The sequence below is a fragment of the Equus przewalskii genome, chromosome 1 (genome assembly GCF_037783145.1).
Source record: "Equus przewalskii isolate Varuska chromosome 1, EquPr2, whole genome shotgun sequence".
Lineage (NCBI taxonomy): Eukaryota > Metazoa > Chordata > Mammalia > Perissodactyla > Equidae > Equus > Equus przewalskii.
Genome location: NC_091831.1, coordinates 145,955,463 through 145,975,126, shown reverse-complemented (window position 1 = coordinate 145,975,126; position 19,664 = coordinate 145,955,463). Strand labels below are relative to the sequence as shown.

At 42.3% G+C, this 19,664-nt stretch overlaps 2 protein-coding genes across 6 annotated transcripts in view; one reads left to right on the top strand and one right to left on the bottom strand.

Annotated features, from left to right (window-relative positions):
• Positions 1-12,195: 12,195 nt before the first annotated feature.
• LCMT2 (leucine carboxyl methyltransferase 2) lies at positions 12,196-14,316 on the bottom strand. Its single transcript, XM_070582553.1, has one exon. It carries the CDS (start codon positions 14,314-14,316, stop codon positions 12,256-12,258), a length of 2,061 nt encoding a protein of 686 aa, XP_070438654.1. The 3' UTR covers positions 12,196-12,255.
• A 94-nt stretch (positions 14,317-14,410) lies between these two features.
• Positions 14,411-19,664, top strand: part of MAPDA (N6-Methyl-AMP deaminase) — a 36,743-nt gene continuing 31,489 nt past the window's right edge. For all 5 annotated transcript variants that reach the window (XM_008528516.2, XM_008528517.2, XM_070582608.1 and 2 more), the window contains exon 1: positions 14,411-14,680. The gene's annotated coding sequence lies outside the window, so the exon portion shown is untranslated. The remainder of the gene's footprint in view (positions 14,681-19,664) is intronic.

Here is a 19,664-nt window from a genome sequence, read left to right as displayed (position 1 = left end):
CTGTGGAGTCATTTCATTTACGTGATGGGATAAAGAAGATGCCCCCCAGAGAGCTGTAATGTCAGGACAGATATCATTTCTTCTACGTAGCTAGTTATCCCAGGATCTGAAAGGTAGTGCCCACTGTTAACTTTTCACCTCTAGCAAATGAGGTCATAGATATGAAACGAGGAGATCAAAGGAGTCTGGTTTCTAAGGCACTTGACAGCACAGTAGGAAAATTTCTGGGTGAGAGAATGATTTCCAGGTTACCTTACTCCTCACTACTAGTCCCCAAACTTGGCCATCCTAGTTACTTTTCAAGTTATGATGTCTGGACTGAGTACCCAGGGTGGCTGCCTGCACTACATCAGCCGCAGGAAATGCCACACATTTTCATCATAGTTTCATGCTTGATCGGTTCTGGACAAAAGGACAATGGTTCCCCTCCATGGCTTGTGTTCAGCTGCTGTGACAGAAACCAGTGCCTTGGTTATTTGACTTCAGTGTGGCATGAAATCATAGGCCTGCAAAAGGAGTAGAGACAGTGGAGGGTTACATAAGGTTTAGGTTTCAAAGTCAACAGAAATGGGTTTCAGGTTGCCAGCCTAAGAATACACAAACGGGAGTTTTGGCATTTCAGGGGCAAGGTTGATGCTGCCTGTATGGCCAGTCTGACCAGCAGCCCATGCTCAGAAGTACTAACCTCAGTGCTGGCTTGACTATTCCAGTCTGGGGCTGTAGACTGTCAAAGGCGACTTCTGTTGTGGTGTTTGTTCTTACAAGGCCGATTGGTGCAGTGTTGTGGGATTCAGTCCAAGCCTCAGAGCTACCTTGAGACTGGATTACTACAGGATCTCAAGCCTGAGCCATGAATGAATTACAACCCTTCTCTAAGCCTCAGTTTCCTCGTCTTTAAAAAGGGGACATGTTAGTAATAACTCTTTACAGAGTTGTGAGGATTATAGGAGAGAATGCTTAAAAGCACTGGGCCCAGTTTTGGGCACACAGTCAGCTCTCAATAAATAGAAGCAATGATAACTATTTAAAAACCATATGTCTGCTCCTAGGGCCCTTCTCTTTTCTTGGCCTTCCTTATTTTTGCTGAAGGAGCCCTGCACAGGACTACAGAGGTTGACCAATTGGTAATGTACTTCATCACCCATCATCCCATTCCATTTCTGGGTAGTTCACCCATTGCCCTAATGAGGTTACCGATGGTGATTACCTCGGCAAATGACTCAGGGTTTGTGGTAATGAAGAAGGCAGGGCTATGAGTTGTTGACATCTTATTTGATATAATGAATAAGGAAGGGTGAAGGTGTTTGTTGCGTAACCACTGGGTTGGGTCCAGGATCTGGAAATAGGTGAGCCTCGCAAAGGACTCAAGTTACCACAAAATTTTTCTGCTGAATGCAGAACAATTACGATAATTTATGTTCTCTAGATTTCTATATTCACCTGTCACTTGACTGAGTGAGTGTCTCCGACGTCGGGGAGAGAAAATATGCTACTTTTTAAAAAATTATTTTTATTATAGCATAAATGCAACAGAGAGGATTCAAGTTAACAAAAATATGTGTTTTTTAAATTTGAAGATTGAGTTCACTATCTCCTCCCCATTAACCAAAAACTTAAATTCACAGATTGGGCCTAAGAAACTCAGTTGTGTCCCATTGACTCCCATCCTAGCCCTTGGGAAACTGATCTGTGTATACCATATTGACATACTCAACATTTCCCAAACCGAATTCATTTATCCCCTTAACCTGTCCCTCCTTCCCAACTACCCATTTCTGTCAACGACGTTACAATTGTCTAATCTGCAAACCTAGAGGTCTTGGTGTGATCTCCGATTCCTCCACCACCTTTCCCTGTGGTCAGGAGCCACCTGGTCATGTTGCTGCATCATGGTCAAGTAGACTGGTTAAGATTCTGGGCTCCATCATGAGACCCACCTGGGTCTGATGCCTGGCTTAACTCTTATAGCTGTGTGGCATTAGGCCTATTACTTAACTTCTCTGTACCTCAGTTTTATCATCTTTAAAATAAGAAAAATAACAGTTAATTCCTCATAGATTTGCCGTGATAATTAAGTGAGACAATATTCAGCACAGTGCCAGTACATAGTAAGTACTTGACACAGTTCTGCTATTAATTTTATCATTATTACAAATAGTTTAGGATATGTTCCTTCCTCTCTATTTTTATTGTAACTGCTCTATTTTAAACTCTTATCATTTTTGGCCTGGGTTACAGATACTGATTTCCAATGTTATCCTGCTTCTCGATTTCCCTCTCCTCACTCTGTCCTGCAGGGCTCTGCCAAGCTGGTCTTCCTTAAAGGCCACATAACTCTCCCACTCAGAATTCACAATGGCTCCCCAATACCTAAGGCTTCCCATCCACAGTCCTCTTGGCAGCTCGCAAGGCCTGCAAGAATTCACCCAGCTCAGCGTCTGTCCAGGTGTAGCATAGTGATTGAGAGCACAGGCTCTGGGGCTCCACCATTTCCTAACTGTGTAACCTTAATCATTTAGTGTAACCTGTGTGCCTTTAGTCATTTCAAAATGCGAGCTCCCTGTTCAGGGTGTTTCTTCACTCTCTGGACATCTCTCCCTCCTGGGCTTCTTTCCAAGATAGCTTCTGAGTGTAGGGGGAGCCTACACGTCCTCACAGGGACAGGGGCACAGACCTCCGGCTCCTCTCTGATCTTGGATATCCTGTGTCTGGCCCTACTGTGTCCTATGTTGGTCTGCCGAGGTGCAGATGGTCCCTCTTTGTTCTCTGAACCCCGTGCTGGGCCCCTCCTCTCCTCTGCTGAAGTCCGAGGTCCTTCCCTTGAAGCTTCCCTTCGCCTGACTGCAGGCTTCTGCTGGTCCGTTGGATATTTCAGTACATTTGTGTTGTGCTGGTTATAAAGGAAGTTCTCGTTCCATTGAATGCCACACCAAGGCTGTGGGAAACTGTGGCGCTATTTCAGATCCTCATACCCCTTAGCAATTTCTAAACTACCTGTGGGGTAGCCCCACATTGCTTGGGTACTGCGTTGAATGTGGAGTTTCCCCGAAGAGTTCACGATTTTCCTAGGTTTTACCCTAAGAATTGAGAAGCCCGTGTGCTGGGAGTTGCCTAAATCCATCTGGATGCTTCTACCCCCTTCTCCTCCCCATCTCCTCAGTTTTAATCCCAAGGTGGAGGTGGGATGGTGGGGAAGATACTCATACCTCAAGTCTTGCCATACTCTCCTTCTTATTTCTTCCTTCCAAGACCACAGGGCTTTCAGCTTCCTTTCCATCTGGAAGGTCCTTCTCTTATGTCTTATTTCTTTATGCTGTACTTCAGCCTCATGGCCTAGGGTTAAAGGCTAAATGCCCTAAGGGAACCAAATAGGAAGCACCAAGGAGGGAAAATGTGTTGGGAAGCAATTCTAAGCATTATCTCAATTGTCCCCGGGAAGCCCTTGCTTTTCACCTCTGTTCATCTATATTCCTTCCATCCTTTCCACACGAGGCTCTTACCTCTCGTTATCCTCGAAGCATTCTTTAAACCCTCCTTCCAACTCCAATCAAAACCCATTTTGCCAAGAATTACCTATGTAGCTGTGTAACCTCTCTCAGTTCAACTCTTTATCTGATTTCTCTAAGACATTCTGTGAGCCTCTGAACATTACACTGTCCATACTGATTGTTCTCCAAGTATTTCATGTGCATTAACTTTTTTTTAGATTGTAAGCTTCTTGGGGAGAAGAGACCATGTGTCCCCCCATAAGACCTGGCACAGTGTTAAACAGTCATTAAATACTGAACTGACTGGTTAAACACTGGGGACAAACTACTCAGAGGAGGTTGTAGACTGTCCTTCCCTACCTTTCTCCTGTTCTGAGCTAGCATTTATTGAGTCCTTATTATATGCTTCATACTGTACTGAAATGCTCTATTTACATTGTCTTATAAAATTTTCTCATCAGCTTATGGTGTGGGTACCATTATTATACCCATTTCACAGATGTGGGAACTGAGGTTTAGAGAAGTGAAAGAACTTTCCTAAGGTTGTGTGATTGTAAGGAGCAAAACCAGGATTCCAACCCAGGTCTGTCTGACTCCAAACCCCATGAGTTTAAACACACAGCTGCTATTGGTTCAGCTGTGCCACATGAACTTTTGTCACGGTTCTGTCTAGTTAGTTCTTCAAGATGAGTGAACATTAAGTCAGGTTGCCAAGGATATACATTTTCTGTGCTCCTCAGGTTTACACTTTACTTCTCTTCTAGTAGCAGTATCCTGGTTGTTCACCTGCATACTACTTTTTCCTCAGGTTTCCCCAGAGCTGATTTTGCAGACCATATTTCTCATCTTGTAAAAAAAATGGTATGAATAATACCATTTATCTTAGTTTCATCATGTTAATAACCTTAGAGACTTGAAATTATTCTTATCAGATGTAGGTAAGAGAAGGCAATCACTCATCAAAAAGGAGACACATTGGGGCGAGCCCCGTGGCCAAGTGGTTAAGTTCGCGTGCTCCGCTTCCCGCAGCCCACGGTTTTGCTGGCTTGGATCCCAGACGCAGACATGGCACCATTCGTCAGGCCACGTTGAGGCAGTGTCCCACATGCCACAACTAGAAGGACCTACAACTAAAGATACACAACTATGTGCTGGGGGGATTTGGGGAAAAAAAGCAGAAAAAAAAAGAAGATTGGTAACAGTTAGCTCAGGTGCCAATCTTTAAAAAAAAAATTAAAAAAATTTAAAAAACAAAAAGGAGATTCATCAGCTGAGGAGTTGTCATGCATACACCAACTGAACGAAAGTCATGCACAAGAACTATCAATCACTTGATTCTAGCCCCCTGAAGTTAACTTTCCTTGTGGTTGTGCAAAAAATTTTTATTCAGAACTTTTAAAAAGGCAAGCAGTGTGACCCCAACATGGTTAGAAAGTCTTAGAAAATGTTTAAATATATGTTTAAATATAGCACATTTTGCTTTTTCTAATATTTCTATAATGAGCATATATGTCTTATACAATAAACAGCAACAATAATTGTTTTAAAATGAACTGATGGCTAACATATAACAGGATACAGAAACCTCAAGTTGCTATGTGTTCTAGTTGAATCAACACTGGTGTGAGTCTAGGTGGTCAGCTCAAACCAAAAGTGGCCACAACTGAGTCTTACCCAAACCACAAAACTCAAAAGAAACTGGGCTAGAGGGTAAGTTGCATGTTCAACTCACTATGGGGTGGATCTTCTTAATAGTTAAAATGTGGTTAACATGCTGGTCTTCTACCAAAATAATACAGGAAATTCACTGTCTCTGTGGTTACTTATCTCTATAACTACCCACCAGATGTCTGAGTGGGAGATGGAAGAAGCAGCAGGACTAAGAATGGGGTTCCTGAAAGTAGATGTGTATAATCACAGCTGTGTTCTAAAGGTTCTGGCTGATTCTCTGAGTTTATGACAAGGGCACAGGCTTGCAAGACAAGAGCTTGTGGTTTTTTGGGGTGTCGTTGTATTATTATTCTTCACTGGTGCTACTCTGTTCTTCCCCAGGAAGCCAGTGGCACAGGATTTATTATATTGAAAGGATATAAGAAAGGTCCGGCTCCAAGAAATCAAACACTTACAATCAGAGATCCTTGTTCAGTTCCAGGGTTTATAGAGTGCCAGATGCTGATGCATAATATAATGATGCAGGAGATACTATTCCTACTCTCAAGGAGCTTCAATGTGGAGTAAGAAAACAGGCTAGAAAACAGATTATAACACAATATGGTAAGTACAAATATGGGTGATATTTACAAGGTAGTATGGCAATACATCCCAGCCTGAAAGGGCAGGGGGATTAGAATCAGTGAATGTTTTCCAAAGATAAGCTTTGAAAGTCAAGTAGGAGTTGTATGAACAAGGTTGGGATGGTGTGAGAGTAAGGTAAAAGAGGCAGTGTCAAGAGTCCCAACAGGGAGAACACTGTAAGTACAGGAATGGATGCATGAAACAGTATCATGTACTTTGGGATCTAGGTAAAGTTTCATATAGCTGGAATGTCAAGAAAGGGGAGGAGGCATGGCCTGGAACAAGCCTTGTGAGACAGGGAACGTCAGATTCTGACTTTATGAAAAAGCTGCTAATGAAAAATTACACAGTATGTATAATAAATATTAATTTAAAAAAAGAAATTAAAATCAGAAAAAGCTAAAACAATGGGTCTGAATGAAGGTGGCTCCAGGAGGGATTTTGGGAGCCAGGAGCAGCCAGGCTTGGGTCATCTCACAGAGGATTTGCCCCTCTTATTCTTCAAGCTACAATTTGTGTTTCCAGTTCAGCCATTTTTATTTGCCAGTCCCATTCCTGTGTTTGGTCTGGTTATTTATAGAGGAAGGAAAAGGAAAAAGTGAGTGAATACAGAGGATGAAGGGAGGTTATAAAATAGATATTTAAGTAAGTGGCTCTCCATTTGGATATCTAGCAGACATCTCAAAGTCAACATATCCAACCTGAACTCCTGATCTACTCTCACAAATTTGCACCACCTGTAACCTCCTCCATCTCAGTTGATGGAAACTCCAACTTTCCAGTTGCTTTGGCCTAAAGTCTTGGAGCCCATCCTTCACTCCTCTCTTTCTACATAGCCCATACCCAGTCCATTAGGAAATTCTGCTGACTCTTCCTTCAGAATGTACCTCAAATCCTTCCATTTTTCACCATCTCCATCTGAATCCACATCATCTCTCATCTTGATTACTTCAACAACCTTCCAACAAATCTCTCTACTTTTACTCTTGACCGCCTACAATCTATTCTCCTCATAATTTCCCGAGGGATCCTTTAAAAACATAAATCAGGGGCCGGCCACATGGCCAAGTGGTTAAAGTTCACACTCTCTGCTTCAGCAGCCCGGGTTTGTGAGTTAGGATCCTGGGTGGGGACCTACTCCATTCATCAGCCATGCTGTGGAGGCATCTGACATACAAAAAAAGAGGAAGATTGGCAACAGATGTTAGCTCAGGGCAAACCTTCCTCACCAAAAAAACAAAAAAAAAAACCCTCAAAACATAAGACAAATAATATCACCCAAAACCCTGCATAGCTCTCTTTTTCACCCAGATTAAAAGCCAAAATTCTTACAATGAATTACTTCAAGAACTTTGCTCTGCCTGCAATATTGTTTCCCTAACAATCAACTTAGCTAGCTCCATCACCTCCTCAAGTCTTTACTAATATTTCACTGCTCAGTGAGACTAACCCTATCCACCCTGTTTAGTATTGTAACCTGCTACTCCATCCCCATGCACTCCTGATCCCCTTTACCCTATCCTACTTTTTCTTTTTCCACAGTTCTTACCACTTCCAACATAATATGTAATGTATTTATTACGTTTATTGTATAATTTCTTGTCTCCCCGGCTAAGCTGGAAATTCTGCAAGGGATTATTTGGTTCCCAGAAATATCCTGCTTAAAACACTTAAATGTTGACTGGATGAATGAATGAATGAATGAGCCAGGTGGTCTCAAGTTATATACTAAATAGTCCAGCCTTTCCTCACTGATTTGAAATGTCACCTTACTATACATCTGTTCTTGAATTCTTTGTTCCTTCCAACTATTTGTCTATTCTGGCACCAATATAAAACTATTTTTAATTACTATGACTTTATATTTTGATATTCTGGTAGTAATCTCTGATCTTAACATTACAATTCATTATTTGTTATTAATTTTAGGCTAAATCAACCATATATTCATTCATGTGACAAACATGTTTTGAGCATTTACTATGTGTCATGCACTGGAAACAAAAATATGCTGGCTGGACTGAATTGTCCAAATATAAATTTAGTGGATTGAGGTCTAGACTCTGCTTTTTTAATTGGATTTTTCTAGAGGAAGGGTAACGGCAAAGTTGTTTTTTTCCTCTTAAGTATTGGTTAAGTTGCTGATGTATCCATAAATAAGAAAGATCAGCTTTTCTAACTTTTTCTGAAAAAGTAAGTCTAAATATGATTCAGAGGTTGAGGTTCTAATGAAAAGCCTAAAAATGTGGACAAAGGCTAGTGAATGAGAAAGGCAGAATGTGGTGTAATATCCTAAAAATCCTTATTACAATTTATTTCCTAACCTTATTCTGCCAATTAGGTGGCAAATGACTTTTCACATAAAAATTAGGGCAAGATCTTTCCTCTCCCTATATTAAACTTACTTTAAGAGTTACACACCAAGTCATGCCCAGTGAAGCATCACCACATCCTAGGAAGATCCTGTGTGTATGTGCTCATGAGCATATTTAACCGCATGTTCATACTCCCTCAGTTTAGCCTTTTGGCAAAGTTAGCTCATTTCATTTCCAAAGGATATAGGGTAATCATGGTCCATTGTTGAGCAAAGGGGGATGAAGATCAGCTGGAAATTGCAATCAGGGAGAAGGTTCAGGTCTATTCCATAAAGCTAGGAGTAACACCAGGAAGTCTACCACCTTTACCTAGGTCAAGGCAGTTGAATTTTAAAAAGTCCTAAGGAGAGGGTCTCTAAAACCTTACTGTTCCTCTACACACATGGTAATTACAGGAATTTTGACATCTGTGCATGGTAGGTACAATAGTAATATTCAAATATAAGTTGAGCGTCAAATTGGACCTCCATCCAACAAGCATTTTTTGAGTAGCTACTATGTTGAGAATAGAGAAGTGAACTAGACAGACACAATTCCTTCCCTCAGTCAAGGAACTGCTCCTTCCCACCAAGTGCTTTATGTCATTATCCAAGAAATATGAGTAGTCTTATAACTAAACTGCGGAATGACAGAATTCTTGTTTAACTACCTAATTATTGTCATCCAAGGAAATCTTAGCCTACTCTAAAGCTGATTGTAAGTTTCACAATTTCTGCTCTACATATTCTCCCTCTCTCCTTAGACATGGAGTCCAAAGGTGATTAGCCCGCATTCATGACCTACCTTGCCAGCCTAAAACCATTTTATAGCCCCTTCTTCATTACTGCAGTCAAAAGGCTTAGTTTACTTGTAATGTTACACTAGACGTTACTAGATGGTCCCTATGATTAAGAACTCACCTTCATAACTAGTTCTTCTCTTATTCAGCAAACTCTCCAAAGAGCACAGGCTTCTTTCACATAGGGAGAGAGTGTTTGGTTACAATTGGAGCTGCCAGATGGGAGTGTTTTCCAGAAGATGTCATGTGGGATGGGTCCCAGAGTAGGCATGGGTTGCTTGAGGTTGGGTTTGGGATCACAAAATTCATATGGAATAAACCAGGACTTCAAGGTCTCAGATTGCTGAAAGAGAAGACCAAGGCAATGCCTGGACACTGGAACACATCAGATAGATGACAACTTCCTAACATCACTAAGAAGGATTAGAGCTGCAGAAAGACGAAGAATGGACATTCGGTGGTAAAATCCACACAAGGAAGTGACAGCACTGGCCTTTGAAGAACATGTCCTGGAAGAATTGTTCTTAACTTTGTTTTCATATCCTCACTGGTACGATACATTGTTTTTGAGACCCTGATGGAGCAGAGATTCAGAGTAGAGAAATTCTCTTCCTTTCTTAACTAGTTTTTCTGGTCTAAAAAGAAGTATAATCATTAAACAAGGAAAAGTCCTTTCCTTAACTCTCAAACCTACCCCAGAGCTCCATACCAGAATTTTAGAACAAAAATATTCAGAGGTGAAATGGAGAAGCAAAAATTATTGTCCAACTTCAGTTCTCAGTCTGGCCCACATCTCCAGCTGCTGCAGATTAATTAGTGTTAGGAAACTGGGATCCAGCACCAGTCTATACTGAGTGCTGCTCCAAAAGCAGAGTAAATGTTGCTGACAAAACTTAGTGCTCTAATGAGTAGAGCTTGAGAAACGAATAATTCCTTAACTGAGTATGATGAATGTATAAGGTTAGAGGTGGAGGGAATGCTTAATCTGGTAATCACTTAGAGAAAATGTGGGCAATTTCTCTGTGGAGAACAAGCCCAATTACTCATAATGTGCCACACTGGGCAGTGCTCAAGAAGGCAGGCACCACTGCACTGCTGATTTAGGTCTGGCACACATCCACATTCTCTTGACGACCCCCTCTCTCCGCCCCACCACCACTACCACCACCACCTTTTTTCCACAAAAAGCAATGAAATAATAATAGTTGATGGCACCATCTAAGAAGTGGCATAATGGAAGATGCACCTTGGGCTTTGGAATCATTTCTAGGTTAGAATTCTGCTACTAACTACTACATAGCTGAGAACACTCACTTCACCAATGTTCTGCTTTGATCTGCACCTGACAATTGGAGGTAGGCTGTGGTGAACTTAGAAACAGAAAATACAGAGCAGCCTTTTCCCCTTCTGATCATATTCCTGCCAGTTATCTGGTACCTGACACAATTACAGCCATGCTAGATGCCTAGGTGAAGCTCTTTGTTTCCCAGGACTCACTCATGACCATAACTAAGAACTTCCCCAGAAAGAGCTCTTGCAATCTCAGGGAAGCTGAGCCCTTTATTCAGTTTGTTGTCTCCTGGGAGCCTTCATCCAACAGAGCCAACATTGCCTCTCCAGACACATAGGTTTGTGTTTGCTACTCAGTTTTTATATTAATTACCTTTCACATTCATTTATATGCAAAGTTGTTAATAAAAATATTTAGGGCAAAAAGATTCTGTGTCATGCTAAGTCCATCAAGATATTAACATTGATGATACTTATAGAATTTAGGTAGCTTTCAAGGATTGAAGACTAACAAGAAATACTAAAGTGGTACAATTAATACCACCAAAGCCACTACCTTTTGAGATGTGAAATTTCACAAGGTATACACAATTTAGATGACAGATCAAAGCTCAAATTCTAAGGACGAACACCTAAGATATTTCTTTGATCTCATAAGCCTCACCAGGAAAAGATGATCCTTTTAAAGGGAATAAATGAGGAGAGTTTAATGAAGATACTAATTAAAAGGGGGTGAACAAGGTTAAGGGAAACCAAGTCAAGACGGTGAGGTACCTCAGTGGTGTCCAGATCTTTCTGCAATGATGGAAATGTTCTACATCCATATTGTCTAATACTGTAGCCATTAGCCATATGTGGCTACTGAGCACTTAAAATGCGGTTAGTGCAACTAAGCCACTAAATTCTTAATTTTATTTAATCTCAACTAATTTAAGTCGGAATAGCCACAGGTAGCTAACGGCTACTATATTAGACAGTGCAGCTCAGGTTTAGCAAAGAGCCATTACAACTCCTGAGCCTAAAGACGTAAGAAGAACAATTACCGGAACGTGAAATGATGCAGAATTAGAGCTCCATCTTATAGGAGACGACATGACAGGAGCTGTAGCCTTGACAGAAGAATGCAACCGCTGCCAACTTGCAGACTGGCAGGAGAAATAAATGCTGCGGATACCCTAACTCATTTTTCCTGCCCAACCATCCACTGTGGTGCCTCTGACTGGTGGAACTCACCAGAAACTAGAGGACAAGAAAACTTGCTGATGTAGTCCATAAAGGGCACAGAACATAGTGAAAGGTGGAGAGTAGGTCTGGAGCAAGACATTATTATACAATGTACAAAATTAATTGAGGCATCAAACATCTGGCTTATTAGCACTTATAAATCTAAATAAATAGGGAATCAGTGGCAAAAAGTGGAACAAAGGCATGTTTTTCTATGAAGTCCTACAAATGTGTCTTATTAAAGCTATCCCAGAGATCTCTGCTACACAAAACAGCACAACACTTTAACCAAACTGCAACTGGGTTCATTTCGGTTTTCATGTATGAAGAATGAGGTCAATACCATGTCCCTTTGACTATATTCAACGCAGTATTCTTACCAAGGATCTGTGTGAAACTTTTTCCAAGGTACTATCTCAAATCACAAAGCCTGGGAGTGAGAAATTTTTCACTTGACTTAGGCTAAAGGTCACTGTAACTTACTAAGTGGATAAACTTAGATTAGAAAATGGGAGGAAGACCAATAAACTAGATACAGAGATCCAAGGTCCCCCAACTCCTACTGCAGGACTAGATGACCACTCTCTTCAGATAGGCCTACTTATGTTTTATTTTTGTACCATCTCTCTGAACACCGGTATGTGTTTTAACAACCTCTTTCACTTTCTGTACTGGATAGTAGTGCTAATGAGAAAAAAAAGAGACAGAAGGAGGAAGTGGTAATATCTATAGTCAGAGTCAAATCCTATTTGTGGAAATCTTTATTGTCTAATTAGTGGTCCTGAATATACCAAAAGTCCAGTCCTTACCGCCTAGCACTTAAGGAAGAAAGGTCTAATGTCACTGTATGGGGGTTGAAGTAGGTGCCAAAGGAAAAGCAGTTCCCACCACCTCCAAGGAGCAGGAGCTGTTGCTCTTCAGGAAGGAGGACGCTGGTATGGTTGTGTAACATTAATGGCCATGGCACACACACTGTGTCAATCTGATACTCAGAGCTCAATCCTGTAGTCAAATCGATAACAGTCACTCCAGGAATGGAGGAGGAATGAATCCAGACCCCTCCAACCAGCAAAAGCTTCCCATTGAGCACATGAGCTGTGTGGGAGTACCTTGGGGTAATGGGAGGCTGGATGACTATTGATTCCCAGAGGAATCCACAAGAGATTGGTTTCAGAAAGAGTACAGAGCTCAGTGGCTCCTCGGAAGCACCCAGACCTCCAGCAATAAGGGCTCCCCCTTGCCAGCTGCAAGCACTGTGGGAATGCCGACCTTCAGGTGCTTCCCCCTCCACTGGGATCCGGACCCAAGCCATTGTCCCCACATGCAGAAAATGCCAGTCACTTAGTACAGGTTCCACCACACTTCGACCCCCATACACAAACAAATATTTTTGGTTCTCATAGGACACTTCTATTGTTGAATGCCTCCAACGTGACAAAGTGGAATCTTCTTCTGGGCCCGCCTTTGTTACTGTTACACTTAGGTTCTCAGTGCTATTATTCTCATTCTTACAAAAATGAAGTTGGAGAATCCCCAAGGCTGGAGTTACTGGGGACAGTCTCCCTCCCAGAACCAGAACCTGAGTATCTGAAAGTCTTGTCATGGTATGATAAAGCCGTCCATCCCACTGAGCTCCAGTCCCCCAACCGCATATTTGGTTGCCTTTCCATTCAGTGTCACAATATCTTGAGAGCAAGTGAAACTTGCTAATTCGGCAATGCCTCCCCTCTTGCTCTCCAAATCCTCCCGCACTGAGAATAATGCCTGAGCTCAAAAGGACAGAGGTGTGGCCATATCTCTTAAGGTTTGGGCCCTGGCTGTCACTAGTGACTACCATGGCAGGGAAGACTCCTGAAGGGGCGGCAGGATCCACCCGAGGAAAGGCGTCTGAAGATGGAAACACCAGAGTTTGGGAGAGAGCGTCTCCCCTAGAAGCGGCCAGAATGAAATAGTGGGCGCACTTCAGATGCCACTCCTCAAACTCATCAAAAGGTTCAAGACTTTCCATGCGCCCGCGTTCTTCTGCGGGCACAAGGCAGCGATAGAACCCATTCATGTCCATGGCACTGCAGGCAGTCCAGCCAGCCTGAAGGAAGCGGTGCCGCTGGGCCTCCAGGTCGGGGAAGCGGTCGAGGCCGTGCAGGGGGGAATTCAGCTGCCGAAAATGTTGCAGCATGAACTGGCCAAAGGCATCATGCGGCCTCATCTGCTCGTAGACCACGAAAAGGGCATTAGGAAAACGCCGGGCCGCCCAGGTGATGAGGGCCGCGGCATCATCCGGCTCGAGGTAAGTCAGCACGGCCTCGGCCAGGAGCAGGGTGGGTGAGGCCGCGTCAAGGCCCGCGGCGGCCAGGGCCCGGTCCAACTGAGGGAGCTGCCGCAGGTCCAGGCCCAGGATGCGGTAGTCCGGGCTCTCAAAGCACAGCGGTGACGCGGGGTCCCCACTCTGGAAGGGTCCCGTTAACGCGCGCAGCTTCGGCATATCTCGAATCCTCTCCGCTTTGCGCCGCGCCACGTCGGGAAAATCTACCTCCCAGACCGCAGCCCCGGCCAGGCGGCCGGCACTTTTGAGGCGAAAATACAGCGAGTCGGAGCCGGCGCCCAGCGACACTACCTGGCCGCGAGGCGCGCCCGGGGCGGCGCACGTCCGCTCCAGGAAGGCGCGCACACAGTGCCGCATGGCGCGTGCGCGGACGTAGTAGCCGCGGTGGATGAGAGGCGCGCGGCGCGCAGTCCCCGGAACTAGCAACGCGGCAAAGGTGTCGTGCACGTACCCGCGCGCGGCCAGAGAGCTCTTGCTGAGGGCGCTGCTGTCGTTGGTATTCTGTACTGCCCCTGCCCGACGCTCGCGGCTCCGCGGGCCCATGGCCAGGAGAGACTCAGGAGTGGCAATCTGTCCTTCCGTAGGACCCGCCTCGCGGACTTCTGTACGGAAAAATCGCCCCCGCTCCGTTTCTGCTCTTCCGCGCACACGTGTGCGTCACTTCCGGGCAGAAGGCACTTGGCCAATCAGAATTGAAGAGGATGTAGCTTGTGCTAAAATTCGACTGGAATTGACTCTCATTCTCTGGGACTGCGTTTTCGCGGGAAGTTGCCAGCTACGGCTTATTGTGGACGCGTGGACTGTGTCAGGGAAGCGCGGGTTGGCGCTTTTCTACAAGCTTTTCCGTCTGAACTTTTTTACCTAAGTTCTCGTACTTGACTCAACCGTTGACAAAAATCTTGACGAGGTGAGTCTGTGGGAACTGACAACCAGACCTCCTTGGACGGAGGATGCCCCCTGGTGGGGCAAAGCAGGGTTAAGACCACTGACTTTGGTGAGCAAGGACAGGGTGTCGTTCCTCGGATGCTAACTACTAGTGCTCACTAATTTGTTTAATGCTTTCATCGTTATGAAAGAGATCCCATTTCAACCTGAAAACAAGTCCCTGAGGCCAGATCCAAAATGAAAAAACCTTTACCGAGGTGGTGATTCACCCAATAAGTGTCCCCACAGATAGATACTATTATTTCCCTTATATTCCTGGCTCTGTGCGAAGCTGACAATAAGTTAACCACTCGGCCTCTGTTTCTCAGCTGTAAAATGACATTCCCCTCCACTTTGAGAGTTCTGTGATTCTAGGGTAGTGTTGAATATGCCCGCGGAGGAGAGAATCACGGAAGAGAGGCAATTATTCCTTCTGACGTGGTCTGAGTCTTTTTGGGGGTTTAAGATAACCATCAAGTTTCTAAATTAGGTGTTTGAGCGTCATCACCAGTGGGAAGCCGCTTCCAGAGATATTTAGGAGATTTGTAATTTATTAATTGGGATTTGGTGACTGACAGTAGGGGCTGAGATGGAGAAGGAAATCGGGATGACTGTGATTTGAAGCAGCTTAGCACATGGTTAAGACCGTGAGTTTTGGAATCCAGCTAGTTTGGATACTGGAACTCAAAAGGTTGAGTCAGGATAAAGGTTTAATAATTGAGAAGCGTCATTCAGATTTGGGTTTAAGAGCTCTTAATAACCTTAGGGAGAGTAATTTCTGTGGAGCAGCAAGAGTGTAATCCATGTTTCAGTGAGTAGGAAATAAAGTAAATGGAGGCAGCCGGTCTAAATTATACTTTCAAGGAGCTTAGCTCAAAAGGAAAAGAAAGGCAGGGCAGTAGCTAAAGAGGAATGTGGGATAAAAGAAAATTTTTTGTTTTTTTGGTTTTTAGATGTAAGCAAATACTGCACATGCATGTTGGTCTCCTGAGAGAAGTTTGCCAGTGGAGCGAGAGATTGGAGGAATAGAAAAGTGACGTTAACTGGTGGAGTAATGACTTGGAATAGATAGGAAAGAATGGGATCGTCAGCACAAATTAGTCTTGGGGACAGGGAATGAATCCTTTTTCTCTGACTCGTGAGGGAAGAAATGGTATAATAAAGATAAGTTCAAGTGTGGAGGAGGACAGAGAGAAATACAGGGAATTCATGCCTGGTGGCTTTTGTTGTCGCTGTAAAGCTCCTTGCTGGGTTGTCAGTTCAGTGTGAGGCGGTTAGGTCTGGTGCAACACTTGAGAAGTTTGGAATTGCCCCTGAAGGGAGTGGGAGAACTCCCCTGAGCTTGCTGGGCCTTGGGATCCTCGCCTCTGAAATGAGAGGAGTAAGTGCTGCTTTGTGAGGTGTCTCAAGGTTGATCGAGGGCCAAAGAGGAAAAAAAAAAAAAAGAGTTGTAGGACTTTGAAAAAAATGTATAGTGCTGTAGAAATGAATTTTTTAATGACAAGTTAGTAAAATGTACATGATGTTAGAAATATTACTTTTTTGGTAAAGAGCAGATCAAGAAAAGTGATTGAAGAAGAAAGAGAATGGAGCAAAGTTTGTGATTTGGGTGCCTTATGATTGTTTTCTGGTTATTTTTTTAATCTGTTTATTCTTATGTAAAATGAGGATAATAGTGCCTGATGGGTTGTTTTGAGAATTAAGTAAAGTAACCCTCTAAGACCCTTAGTACAGTGCCTGGCTCATAGTAAGTGGTTAATAAATAGTAACAAATGTTTTTATTACTCTGAATTCCCTTTTGGGGTTTTTTTGGCATGAAAAAAGTTCTCTGAGAGACAGGAGACTGGGTTCTGGCCCTGCTCTAACTTGATGAAATGTTAGTACAAATATAGGAAGATCATATCTCAACATTTTGCCTTTTGACTCCTCCCTCACAGCCCAGCTTCTTCTGACTCAGGCCAAACCCAGCCCTGGAAGGTTGAATTTGGCAGGGCATGGTATTGTTGGTAGCAGTATCCTAGGCAAGCATCAATAAAAGAACAATTTTTAAAAAAAATTTTTTATTGAGTTAATGATAGGTTACAATCTTGTGAAATTTCAGTTGTACATTATTGTCTGTCGGTCGTGTTGTAGGTGCAACCCTTCACCCTTTGTGCCCACACCCCCCCTTTCCCCTGGTAGCCACTAATCTGTTCTCTTTGTCCACATGTTTAAATTCCTCATATGAGTGGAGTCATGCAGAGATTGTCCTTCTCTATCTGGCTTATTTCACTTAACGTAATTCCCTCAAGGTCCATCCATGTTTTTGCAAATGGGACAATTTTGTTCTTTTTTACAGCTGAGTAGTATTCCATTTTATAGATATAACACATCTTCTTTATCCATTCATCTGTTGATGGGCACTTAAGTTGCTTCCATGTCTTGGCTATTGTAAATAATGCTGCAACGAAGATTGGGGTGCATGGGACTTTTGGAATTGCTGACTTCAAGCTCTTTGGATAGATACCCAGTAATGGAATGGCTGGATTGGATGGTAGTTCTATTTTTAATTTTTTGAGGAATCTCCATACTGTTTTCCATAGTGGCTGCACCAGTTTGCATTCCCACCAGCAATGTATGAGGGTTCCTTTTTCTCCACAACCTCTCCAACATTTGTTACTGTTAGTTTTAGTTATTTTTCTCATTCTAATGGGTGTAAGGTGATATCTTAGTGTAGTTTTGATTTACATTCCCTGATGATCAGTGATGATGAACGTCTTTTCATGTGCCTATTGGCCATCAGTATATCTTCTTTGGAGAAATGTCTGTTCATGTCTCCTGCCCATTTTTTCATCAGGTTAACTTTTTCTTGTTGAGTTGTGTGAGTTCTTTATATATTATGGATATTAAGCCTTTGTCGAATGTATTACTTGTAAATATTTTTTCCCAGTTAGTGGGTTGTTTTTTTGTTTCAATCCTGTTTTCCCTTGCCTTGAAGAAGCTCTTTAGTCTGATGAAGTCCCATTTGTTTATTCTTTCTATTGTTTCCCTTGTGTGAGAAGACATGGTGTCCGAAAAGATCCTTTTAATACTGATGTCAAAGAGTGTACTGCCTATATTTTCTTCTAGAAGCCTTATGGTTTCAAGTCTCAGCTTTAGGTCTTTAATCCATTTTGAGTTTATTTTGGTGAATGGTGAAGAAGAATGGTCAATTTTCATTTTTTTACATGTGGCTTTCCAGTTTTCCCAGCACCATTTGTTGAAAAGACTTTCTTTTCTCCGTTGTATGCCCTCAGCTCCTTTGTCGAAGATTAGCTGTCCATAGATATGTGGTTTTATTTCTGGGCTTTCAATTCTGTTCCATTGATCTGTGCACCTGTTTTTGTACGAGTACCATGCTGTTTTGATTACTGTAGCCTTGTAATATGTTTTCAAGTCAGGGATTGTGATGCCTCCAGCTGTGTTCTTTTTTCTCAGGATTGCTTTAGAAATTCGGGGTCTTTTGTTGCCCCATATGAATTTTAGGATTCTTTGTTCTATTTCTGTAAAGAATGTCATTGGGATTCTGATTGGGGTGGCGTTGAATCTGTAGATTGCTTTAGGTAGAATGGACATTTTAACTATGTTTATTCTTCCAATCCATGTGCATGGAATGTCTTTCCATCTCTTTATGTCATCATCCATTTCTTTCAGGAAAGTCTTGTAATTTTCATTGTATAGGTCTTTCACTTCCTTAGTTAAATTCACCCCAAGGTCTTTTATTCTTTTTGTTGCGATTGTGAATGGTATTGTGTTCTTGAGTTCTTTTTCTGTCAGTTCGTTATTAGAATATAGAAATGCTACTGATTTATGTAAATTGATTTTATACCCTGCAACTTTGCTATAGGTGTTGATTACTTCTAAAAGTTTTCCAATGGATTCTTTGGGGTTTTCTATGTATAGGATCATGTCCTTTGCAAACAGTGAGAGTTTCACTTCTTCACTCCCTATTTGGATTCCTTTTATTCCTTTTTCTTGCCTGATTGCTCTGGCCAGGACCTCCAGTACTATGTTAAATAAGAGTGGTGATAGAGGGCATCCTTGTCTCGTTCCTGTTTTCAGGGTGATGGCGCTCAGTTTTTGCCCATTGAGTATGATGTTGGCTGTGGGAAGAACAATTATTTTTAAACGTGTAAAGATTGTGTTTGTTTTGATGGCGTTCAAGTTTCCGTAGGTTAACACTATAGCCAATAGGTCAGTAAATTTACTCACAAGTAAAGGTCAACCTGAGGGGTGATTTGAATGTGCAAAAAATAAGGTCAGGATCCTGGAGTAAGATTGAAAATGTTTATGAAAAGCTAGCCACCTCTTAGATTTGTTTCCAGCCTGTTGTGTAAAATGTCCTAAGTGGATTTTCAGGCTGTCATTCTATTGTCTAAACATAAAAGTTCTTTCCTCTTACAATTCATAATAATAAAATTGTTTTGCAAGAGTTTAAAAAAATTATTTATCAATTATTTTATTATTATTTTATTTGTGTATATTGCAAAATGGTCGCCACAGTAAGTCTAGTTAATATCTATCACCATACATAGTTACAGAATTTTTCCTTATGATGAAAACTTTTAAGATTTACTCAACACCTTTCAAATATGCAATACAGTATTAACTATAGTCACCATGCTATATATTACATCCCCATGACTGACTTATTTTCTAGTGGGAAATTTGTGCCTTTTGACCCCCTTAATCCATTTCCTCCCCCTCCCCCTGCCTCTGGCACCCACCAATCTTTCTCTGTATCTATGAGCTTAGGATTTTTTGTTTTTTTATATTCCACATATAAATGAGATCATATGGTATTTGTTTTTCTCTGTTTGATTTTTTTTTTTTTTTTTAAAGATTTTATTTTTTCCTTTTTCTCCCCAAAGCCCCCCGGTACATAGTTGTATATTCTTTGTTGTGGGTTTTTTTTTTTTTTTTTAGTTGTGGCATGTGGGACGCTGCCT

What these genes read in the sequence shown, in the direction of transcription:
- LCMT2 (XM_070582553.1), bottom strand. Translation starts at nt 14,316, where the DNA reads ATGGGCCCGCGGAGCCGCGAGCGTCGGGCAGGGGCAGTACAGAATACC.